The sequence below is a fragment of the Spermophilus citellus genome (assembly GCF_964194105.1).
Source record: "Spermophilus citellus genome assembly, chromosome: 10".
NCBI lineage: Eukaryota > Metazoa > Chordata > Mammalia > Rodentia > Sciuridae > Spermophilus > Spermophilus citellus.
Window position 1 is genome coordinate 57009562 of NC_138197.1, and position 11041 is coordinate 57020602.

General features: G+C 38.0%; 1 protein-coding gene across 1 annotated transcript; it reads left to right on the forward strand.

The window, feature by feature from the left end:
- The first annotated feature begins 9589 nt into the window (after positions 1-9589).
- On the forward strand, positions 9590-10813 carry LOC308657660 (small ubiquitin-related modifier 1-like). Its single transcript, XM_081309580.1, has one exon. The coding sequence runs from the start codon at positions 9718-9720 to the stop codon at positions 10021-10023; it is 306 nt and encodes a 101-aa protein (XP_081165706.1). The 5' UTR covers positions 9590-9717; the 3' UTR covers positions 10024-10813.
- Positions 10814-11041: the final 228 nt, after the last annotated feature.

Consider the following 11041-nt stretch of genomic DNA (forward strand, 5'->3'; position numbering starts at 1 on the left):
CCTTCCCCCAATACCTGGCACCCTCATGTTCTATATTTTGGTGTATTTCTGTCCCACTCTTTTGTTCTTAAATGTTTATTGTGAAATATATCAGCATACAAAACTGTGAATATAACATATAACATTCAGTTTAATAATAAGAAGCACTGGGGCTGGGATTGTAGCTCACTGGTAGAGTGCTTACCTAGCATGTGTGAGGCCCTGGGCTCGATGCTCAGCACCACATAAAGATAAATAAATAAATAAAATAAAGATATTGTTTTCATCTATAACTAAAAAAAATACTTAAAATAATAATAAGAAGAATAATAAGAAGAAACACCAATATAGCCACCATTCTGCTTAAAAAGAGAGCATTGCTGGGCTGGAGTTGTGGCTCAAATGGTAGAGCACTTGCTTGGTATGTGTGAGGCTGGGGGTTCCATCTTCAGTACCACGTATAAGAAAATAAAATAAAAAAGATCCATTGACACCTAAAAAATATTTTTAAAAACAGAACATTGTTAGTCCCTTTAAAGAAAGATGATTATATAATTCATTTTTCAAACCAGGACACTTTGAGAGTGAAATTGAGAGTATATTAAATAGATTCAATGACAAGAGGTATAAATCAGGACTTTCCCTGACAAACCAGTACATATCGTCATTGCATTTAAAATCCTCCCATGTGCCTCACTCAGATTACACATTCCTCTGCTGTAAATTTCATTTTATTTTTGTTGCTTTATAGTATAAATGTTCCCTAAACAATTTATTTTTCAATTTTGCCTATTTTTAAGCATAAGTTGGATCATACTCTATATATTATTCTGATATGTTTCTTTCATGTAACAATATTTTTGAGATTTTTTTTTTAAAGAGAGAGAGAGAGAATTTTTTTAATATTTTATTTTTTGGCAGACACAACATCTTTGTTTGTATGTGGTGGTGCTGAGGATCGAACCCGGGCCGCACGCATGCCAGGCGAGCGCGCTACCGCTTGAGCCACATCCCCAGCCCCCTATTTTTGAGATTTATCCATGTGATGTTATCTGTAGTTTATTAAGATAATTTTGCTTTATTCCATTGATAAGTATGTCGTAATTTAATAATCTATTAATTTAACTAATTACCAATTAACTTCAAACAGTTTTTAGTTGGAGGCTATTACAAATAATATTGCTAAGAATGTTTTTGTATTGTCTCCTTGTGCTCAAGTGCAAAATTTGAGTGATGGTTTAGATGTAGAATTGCTGGGATTCAGGTCATGTGCATGTTCAACTTTAATGTAAAATTATTTTGCAGAGTGGTTGAACCAATTCTGACCTGGAATGGAAGTTTTCATTACTCCACATTCTTGCCAACACTTTATTTTATTAGATAAAAAATTTTTTTAATCTAGTGGTAATGAATGCCATCTCATGGTGTTTCTACTTTGCATTTCTTCATGTCTAGCATGCTGAACAGTTTTTTTTTTTTTTCCATAAGAATTTATGGTGAGCTGAGGACATAGCTCAGTTGGTAGAGTGCTTGTCTCACATGTACAAGCCCCTGGGTTCAATCCCCAGCACCACACACACACACACAAAAAAAAAAAAAAAAAAAAAACATAAGTTTATGGTTCCTATCTATGAAATAACTTTTGACCATTTTCTTTGTATTTAGGATTTCTTTCTTTATTTTGATGGTTTGTAACTTGGATGATCAGTTGTTAGTCATTATTCACATTGACTGTTTTCTGTTTGGGTTGGGTTTGGTTTTTTTGAGACATGGTCTTGTAATGTTGCCTAGACTAGACTTCTGGGCTCAAGTGATCTTCCTACCTCAGCCAACAGAGTAGTTGGGATGCAGCAGGCACACCAGGCCTGGCTTAAAATACGCTTTGTTTTCTTCATTCTTTGCAGCACTTTCAGCTGGAACCCAGGGACTTACATGTGTGAAGCAGGTGCTCTACTGCTGTGCTACATCCCCACCCCTGACAATGTAGTGTTTTGTTTTTTTTTTTTTTTTTTTAAGTGGTGACATGCCGCAGTCTTGGCTGGGCACAGAATCACGAGCCACTCAAGCAGGAACAAAACTTTATTTTTGAAAAAGCCGCCAATACTCCGTAGGCGCCGGCAAGCCAGAATCGGTCCACTTACGTGCGCGTCTACCGGAACCGGCCGCCCCGGAACCGGGGGCCCCCCCTGACCTCCCCCGGAATTCCCTCCTACTATCCTTCCCCAACCAATGGGAACTCTCCAGGAGTCCCGTAACATGAGTCCCGTAGCAGGCCAAGGTGAACAGCAGGAGTCCAATTTCCATATGAATGTAAATCTTAACATAATCATATCATCTCAGTGGTTAGCTGGCTTCACTTTACAACCAAAGGTGCCATGCATCATATTATTTGCTTGTGGCTCCTAGCAGTGACAGTCATACAGGTAGCCAACATATAGAGCTTGTTGGATGGTTCTTCATCCTAATTATGTTGTTCATATAACCAAAGCTATGATATGAGAGTCCTCATTCCTTTGGCTCAGCTTCCTCAAACTTGGTGCCAGCATGTACATCTGAAGTCCCCACTGTCTTATGGCAAATTTCCAGATCTCCTTGAAGACCCCAGGGGTAAACTTCTTAAAGCCCAAGTTGTTGAAGGGCTGTTCTTGAGTCACTACCTCACTGACAGGAGAGAGCCCTTCTTTTCTCTCTTTGCAGGAAACCTTCTTCCAGGCCAAGACAGAAAGGAAGAACGTGAAGAATTCTGTAATGCTTTTAGATAGATTGCCAAGTTATAAATAAATCTTAGGATATATTAGAGATATTGATCATTTTTATCTAAAATGTCTCTTACTGAGAATTTTTTTACTATATATCTCTTTGTTTTTTTTTTCTAGAGAGAGTGAGAGAGGAGAGAGAGAGAGAGAGAGAGAGAGAGAGAGAGAGAGAGAGAGAGAGAATTTTTAATATTTATTTTTTAGTTCTCGGCGGACACAACATCTTTGTTGGTATGTGGTGCTGAGGATCGAACCCGGGCCGCACGCACTCCAGGCGAGTGCGCTACCGCTTGAGCCACATCCCCAGCCCCATCTCTTTGTTTTTTTAAAAAAATATTTTTAGTTGTAGATGGACACAATACCTTTATTTTACTTATTTATTTGTATGTGGTACTGAGGATCGAACTCAGTGCCTTACATGTGCTAGGCAAGCGCTCTATCATGGGGCTACAAAAGTCAGACTTTTAAAACAATACTCTCATTAGAACTACCAAAGAGTCCCACTAGAACTATCTTCCAAGGGCTTGCCCCCAGTGACATAAAGACCCCCAGCTAGGACCCACCTCCCAGTAGCACCACCTTGTGGACTGAGCCTTTAGTCACAATGGAGCTCTAGAGGGACAACTAAACCTTAGCAATATCTTTCATCTCTTTGGTTAAATTTACTCCTAAATGTTTTATTTCATTATTTTTTGATTCTATTATAAGTGGGATTTTTCTATGAATATATATTTTATAGAACACTTTCAGTTTGGATAGTTTATAGAACATTGTCAGGTTATAGAAACACTTTATTTTTATTTTATTTATTCATTTTATGAATCTTTAGGGCTTTATATATGTAAGATTATCTCACCAGTAATCAGACAATTTCACTTGTTCCTTTTCTATTTGGGTCTTTTTATTTTTCCTACCTAATTCCTCTGGTTAGGACTTTCAATACTATGATGGATTATAAATTGTATTTGGTTATCTTTTTATTCACTTTTAATAGATACCTACCTTATCTTTTTTGTTTGCCTATTTGTTCTTCATGACATTGAATTTCAGAGGTTCTACATAACAATTACGTGTGTATCTATCACATATATGTGATATTATATAACAAGACATGATATTACATATACGATAAAGCAAATAAGAAAATATGTTATGAGGGCCAGGCATGCTGCATATGCCTATAATCCCAGCAATGTAACAGGCTCAGGCAGGCGAACCATGAGTTTAAGGCCAACCTCAGCAATTGAGCAAGACCTGTCTAAAAAAACAAAAAACAAAAATCTAGAAATGTAGCTCAGTGGAAAAAAAAAAAAAGCCTGGATCCAATTCCCAGTATCAAATAAAATAATTAAAAGCAAAATAAATAAGACATAAAATAACAAAAAATTTAAAAACTATACTATTAGATTTGAGCTGGCAATATCACTATCAACTCATGATTTAAAAACTAAATTATTTCTTAAGGTTGGCATAGAAATATATGCCTGTGATCCCAGTTACATGCAAAGCTGAGGCAGGAGGTTTGCAAGTTTGATGTCAGTCTCAAAATGATAATTTTTTTTTACAAAAAGGGTTGGGATGTAGCTCAATGGTAAAGTGCTTATTTAGCAAGCATTAGGCCCTGGATTCAATTCTCAATACTGGAGGAAAAAGAACAAAGAAGATTATTTTCTAATTTTGATCACAATGACACTCCAGTAGTATTACGCATACTTGGTGCCCAGATTTCTACATGCTAAAAGGAATAATTTTCTTTTAATTGGAAAAATGAGTGATTTCATGTCTGAAGGAGTAAAGATATGATTTAGTCATAGGAGAGCAGGGAGCTAAACCTCCAAACCTTGCCTTTTGTGTTCCTAAGAAAGAAAATTTAAAGTCAGATACTAAAAGCCATGCAAGAGAGTATTCTTTTTTTTTTCTTTTTTTGTACTGGGGATTGAACTCAGGGACACTCAACCACTGAGCCACATCCCCAGCCCTATTTTGTATTTTATTTACAGACAGGGTCTCACTGAGTTGCTTAGTGCCTCGCTAAATTGCTGAGGCTGGCTTTGAACTCGAAATCCTTCTGTGTGCCACTGGGCCCAGCATGCAAAAGAGAGTTTTATTTTAAGTGAAAGTGAGAGCTGGGCACTGTGGTGCACACCTGTAATCCCAGCAGCTCAAGAGGCTGAGGCAGGAGGATCACGAGTTCAAAGCCAGCCTCAGCAATGGCGAGTTGCCAAGCAACTCAGTGAGAACCTGTCTCTAAATAAAAATGGGGCTGAGGATGTGGCTCAGTGACAGAGTGCCCTAAGTTCAATCCCCAGTACCAAAAAAAAAAAAAAAAAAAAGAAGAAGAAGAAGAAGAAGAAGAAAGTGAGAAGAAAACAAAGGTTCAAGCACAGAGAAATTTCTCCAAGCAGAGAATGACAATGGTAACAACAGTGCCATCTTTAAATTTATTGCTGTTCCTTGTTTGCTATGAGAACTGGGATCCGCCTTCTGCACTCTTTGCCAATCAGATGTTAAACTCCTTCTTTGCGTAGAGTGGCGAAGTTTTTGACTGTAGTTGGGGACTCACTAGAATTGCTATGGAGGTCATCCTATTCAGGGTGGCTTCATCGATAAGTCAGTCCTGTGTCAACTGAGCATTCGGGTCAGTGGCTGGTCAGAAGTTGCCTCAGTGCACCTGTGCTACTAAAGAAAACCTCACTTCCAAGATATACGGAGGCACCTATGGCCATACTCTCAGCTTTACCCTGACCTCAGTGGACCCTATTGATTAGGGTTAGTCCTGTTAATCCTTCTTTCTTGACATATTTCCCCAACTAGCTCCTTTTGCTTCTCTTTGTTCTCAAGGTCTGGGCATCTGATATTTTTCTACATGACTTTGAAAATAATTTAAAGAACACTTGTGACCTGCTGTGCATTGCACTACCCATTACTAGCTATGACCTAACAATTGGGTCACAGAATGTCTTGTTGTGACCCTGAAGTTAGATTCCCTAGTTTTAAATCTTGGCTTTACTACTTGCAAATTTGTAAAAAAAAAAAAAATGGGCAAAAACCAACAACCTCACTGTATGTCAATGTCTTTATCTGTAAAGTAAGAGGTAATAATAACTAGTTCATGGAGTTTTTACAAAGGATTAAATAACAAAATGACAACACTTGTAAAGTGCTTAAAATATAATTGAAACAGAATAAGTGCTAAAGGAGTTTAGGTATTATCATCATGATTTTCATTGACACCATTTAAGCTTCCTATTTATTGTTGAAAAATCTTGCCAGTTAAGGTGGCCCAGCTACTCAGGAGGCTGAGACAGGAGAATCTCAAGTTCAAGGCCAACCTGGTCAATTTAGCTAGACCATATCTCAAAATAAAATTAAAGAAAAAAACTGCGGGGAGTGGGATGGGGGGGGGGGGGACAAGGTGGCACACTCCTGTAATCCCAGTGGCTCACGAGGCTGAGGCAGGAGGATCACGCATTCAAAACCAGCCTCAGCAACAGCCAGGCACTAAGCAACTCAGTGATAACCTGTCTCTAAATAAAAAAAATACAAAATAGGGCTCAGGATGTGGCTCAGTGGTTGAGTGCCCATGAGTTCAATTCCTGGTACAAAAAAAAAAAAAAAAAAGCAGGAGGCTGGTGATAAAATTCAAGAGCACTTATCTAGCATGCAGGAGGCCCTGGGCTCATCCCCGGTGGTGCCCACCCCCCCAGTAATATTTCACAAGGCTTGCAAAGCTCATCTCCTTTTCGCCTCATTGTTTCACCACATACTGTTCTTTTTGTTTCTAAAATTTGAAACACATTCATGAATGTGCCACATTCTCATCCATCCCAGGGGTTGGTACATAATGTTCTGTCTTCTTGGAATGTCCTTCCCACACTTTTCATTGGAACTTCAGAGCTTAGCTCGAATGCAGCTTCTTCAGGGAAACTTCTCAGAGCAAACCCCTTGTTGTACAAACTCCTGGCAACCTGTGCACTCACTTCCATATCTGTGGGTTCTGCATCTGCAGGCGCAACTAGCTATGGATCAAAATATTGGGGGAAAAATAAACTGAACAAGTACAGACTTTTCTTCTTGTCATTATCTTCCGGACAGTCTAGTATAAAGCTATTTACACAGCACTGGCGTTATATGAGGTATTATAAGTCATCTAGAGATGATTTGAAGTACTGTGGGAGGATCTGTGTAGGCTGTAAGCAAATACTACACCAAGTTAGGTGAGACTTGGGCATCTAAAGATTCCAATATCCACGGGGGTCCTGGAACCAATCCTTGCTCAGATGCTGAGGGACAGCTGCACTTCTTAGTAGCACTACCTCAGTTATATTGGGTAAACAACCTCAAAATGACAGCAACTTAAATGTCACCCAACTTAAATGTCACCCAACATTCTGCAGGAAATTTTGTTCATTTTAGAAATTTACTTCTGTGGTTACTGAGGCTGACAAAGGACTTAGCCATCTTGAATATTGGCAGTTGCTGTGCTAGGGAGAAGAGAGCTCCAGTTTTTCATACTGGGCAATTAAATGCTTTTCCTGGATATGACACACATCATTTTTTTTTAATCAAGGTGAAATTCAAATAAATACAAAAAAGCAGTGTGTATGTGTGTGTGTGTGTGTGTGTGTGTGTGTGTGGTACTGGGGATCGAACCCAGGGTCTCATGCATACTAGGCAAGCACTCTACCACTGAGTCATATCCCTAGCCCACAAAAAAAATTTTTTTTAAATTATTTATCACTTGTTCTCCTTAGTTGTACATGACAGCAGAATGCATTTCAATTCACCGCACACAAATGGAGTGCAACTGGTGGTGCTGGGGATTGAACCCAGGGCCTTGTGCATGTGAGGCCAGCACTCTACTGACTAAGCTATCTCCCCAGCCCCTCTATAAGCCATTTTTAAGTGGATAATTCTGTGGCATGAAGTACATTAACACTATTTTGTAACCACTATCTCTATCTAGTTCCCATTTTCATCATCCAAAAATAAAAATATCAAGTGTAGTAGCACAAGCCTATAATCAGTGACTCCAAAGGTTGAATCAGGAGAATCACAAATTCAAGGCCAGCCTCAGCAATTTAAGTGAGACCCTGTCCCAAAAAAAAAAAAAAAAAAAAAAAAAAAAAAAAATCCCTGGGTTTAATCCCCAGTACCACCAAAACCAAACCAAATAAACAAACAATAACAGAAAAAAACATCCTTAAGCAGTTACTATACTTTTCTCCTATCCCCCAAGTCCCTGGAAACCAGTAATCTGTTTTCTGTTTCTGTAAATTGACCTATTCTGGATATTTCGTAAAAATGGAATCATGCAATAAATGACTTTGTATCTGGCTTCTTTCACCTAACATGATGTTTTCAAGGTTCATCCACATTGTAGCATGTAATAGTTCTTCATTCCTTTTTTTGTGTGTTTTCTTTTTCTTTTTTTTAGAAAAAGGAAAAAGAAGTTTTATTGCTCTGCTAGCAAAGGAGAAACCCAGGGGACTCCTGTCACAAAGGCTGTGATTCTGCCCATCAGCAGGAACAGAGGGCTTTCAAAGAGGTGACTCAAAGGCTACATTCCACATGTTCTCTTTTGCAGTTGTCATTCGCTTATTAATTTGGGAGATAGTCATTTCTGAGATCTTCTGGTACCATCCCTGAAGTCTGGATTACTTCACTCCTATGGTAGGTATATACTCATGGACAGAAAACTCTGCCTAGGATGGAGAAGAAAGCTAATCCTGTTTCCCCTGAGATTAGGGAGAGTCAGAGATTAGGGAGAAACAGGGAGAGAGGAAGAGAAAGAAACATGTCCATTTAAAAAATAAGTTGCAGAGGCAGAGCAGCAAGGGCTGTATTCAAAGCATAAATTGAACTACTCTTACATTTCCCCACTGTCAATTTCTATATTCCATTTTAATGGAAAAATGGGTGACGACATCTCCAAACTGCTTCCTGCTGAAAGAGGGCAAAGTTGTGGAGAAGTAACCCAAAGTCCTTTTTCCCTATCAGGTGGGCATGGACTGTTAAGGGCATGCATATATAGGGCAGAGATCATGCTAAGACAACAATAAACAAAACAGCAAAGCATTACTTTTTTTTTTTGTAAACAATTAGCACAAAAGCAATTAGTACTTCAGCCAGTCTCTGAAAACTATCTTCATTCCTTTTAATGACTGAATAATATTTCATTATACAATGGAATAATTATATAGATCACAATTTTCTTTATCCATCAATCTACTGATGGATATTTGGGTTGTTTATACTTTTGGCTCTTGTGAATAATTCTGCTATGAACATTAGTGTGCAAGTGTATATTTGAGTCTTTGTTTTAAATTCTTTGGGGGTATGCATGCCTAAAAGTGTAATTACAGGGTCATAAAGTAATTCTTCATTTAACTCTCAGAGGAACTATTACATTTTTTTCCACATTGACTGGGCTATTGTGTTTTAGCAACATACACATTAAAAAACCCATTTGCAATCAGCAAAGGGGTTGTAAAATATTGAATAAAATATAATAATTTATATTTTTCTATAAATATGCCAATCTACTATTGAGAACAATGGAGATAATCTTGCAGAAGACTGAAGTATTTTACTGAGTCATTGTTTTGGAACAAACATCCTCTTATCAACAAGATGTCCAAGCAAAGAAATTTTCAACTATCTTGTTATGCAGAAGGTTGGGACAACTTGAGAAGTTGGTCTTATCTCTTTATAAACGTTAGTTAAAATGCCTACAGTGTTTCAAAAATTTAACAGTGTTTTTTTTTTTTTTTTAACTTACAGAGTACCATAGCACACTTGGTGTAACTAAATCAATGATAAATTAAGTTATTAAAATATTACAACTTAGGCGTAGCGGAAGTCCCTGCAACCGCGGTGTTGTGCTGTGGGGAAAGGAGACGGATTTGTAAACCCCGGAGCCAGGTTCTACTTACCCGAGGCCGCTGCTGTGCGGAGATCCCCGGGTGAAGCCACCGTCACCATGTCTGATCAGGAGGCAAAACCTTCAACTGAGGATTTGGGGGATAAGAAAGAAGGAGAATACATTAAACTCAAAGTAATTGGACAGGATAGCAGTGAGATTCACTTCAAAGTGAAAACGACAACACATCTCAAGAAACTCAAAGAATCATATTGTCAAAGACAGGGAGTTCCAATGAATTCACTCAGGTTTCTCTTTGAAGGTCAGAGAATTGCTGATAATCATACTCCAAAAGAACTGGGAATGGAGGAAGAAGATATGATTGAAGTTTATCAGGAACAAACAGGGGGTCATTCAACGGTTTAGATATTCTTTTATTTTTTTTTTCTTTTCCCTCAATCCTTTTTTATTTTTAAAAATAGTTCTTTTGTAATGTGGTGTTCAAATGGAATTGAGAACTGGCACCCATCTCTTTAAAACATCTGGTAATTTGAATTCTAGTGCTCATTATTCATTATTGTTTGTTTTCATTGTGCTGATTTTTTGGTGATCAAACCTCAGCTCCCTTCATATTGCCCTCTCCTTTTAAAAAATTACACGTGTATACAGAGAGGCCACCTTTTTCAGGACTGTGCATTTTCAGGCTTTTGGTGGTAAATAAGATCTACCAATGTGAGTGTCAATATAATGACTTTCCAGTTGGCCCTGAAGTTCTAGCATGTGACTGCTTCACTCTTGGACTGTGACTTTCAGTGGGAGATGGAAGTTTTTCAGAGAACTGAACTGTGGGAAAATGACCTTTCCTTAACCTGATGCTACTTTTAAAATCTGAGGGTCTGGACCAAAAGAGGAGGAATATCAGCTTTGGAGTCAAGACGAACAGACATGGTGAGAGTAACGACTAACTCCAAAGATGGCTTCACTGAAGAGAAAGCATTTTAAGATTTAAAAAAAAAAAAAAATCTTGTCAGAAGATCCCGGAAAAGTTCTAATTTTCATTAGCAGTTAATAAAGTTATTCATGCAGAAGTGTGTACAACAGAACACTGCTCCTTTGATTTTATTTGTACTTTTGGCCTGGGATATGGGTTTTAAATGGACATTGTCTGTACCAGCTTCATTAAAATAAACAATATTTGTAAAAACCTTAAAAAAAATATTACAACTTAGCTACATGTTTGTAATCACAGCTAGTAGGGAGGCTGAGATAGAGGATCACAAGTTTGAGGCCAGCCTGGACAATTTAGTGAGATCCTGTCTCCAAAAAATAAAAAATAAAAAGGCTGGGGATGTAGCTCAGTGATGGTGTGTTTGCCTAGCACATTCGAGACTCTGGTTTCAACCCTAGTATTGCCCCCAATTGTTTTTTAATTTATTATAAAATA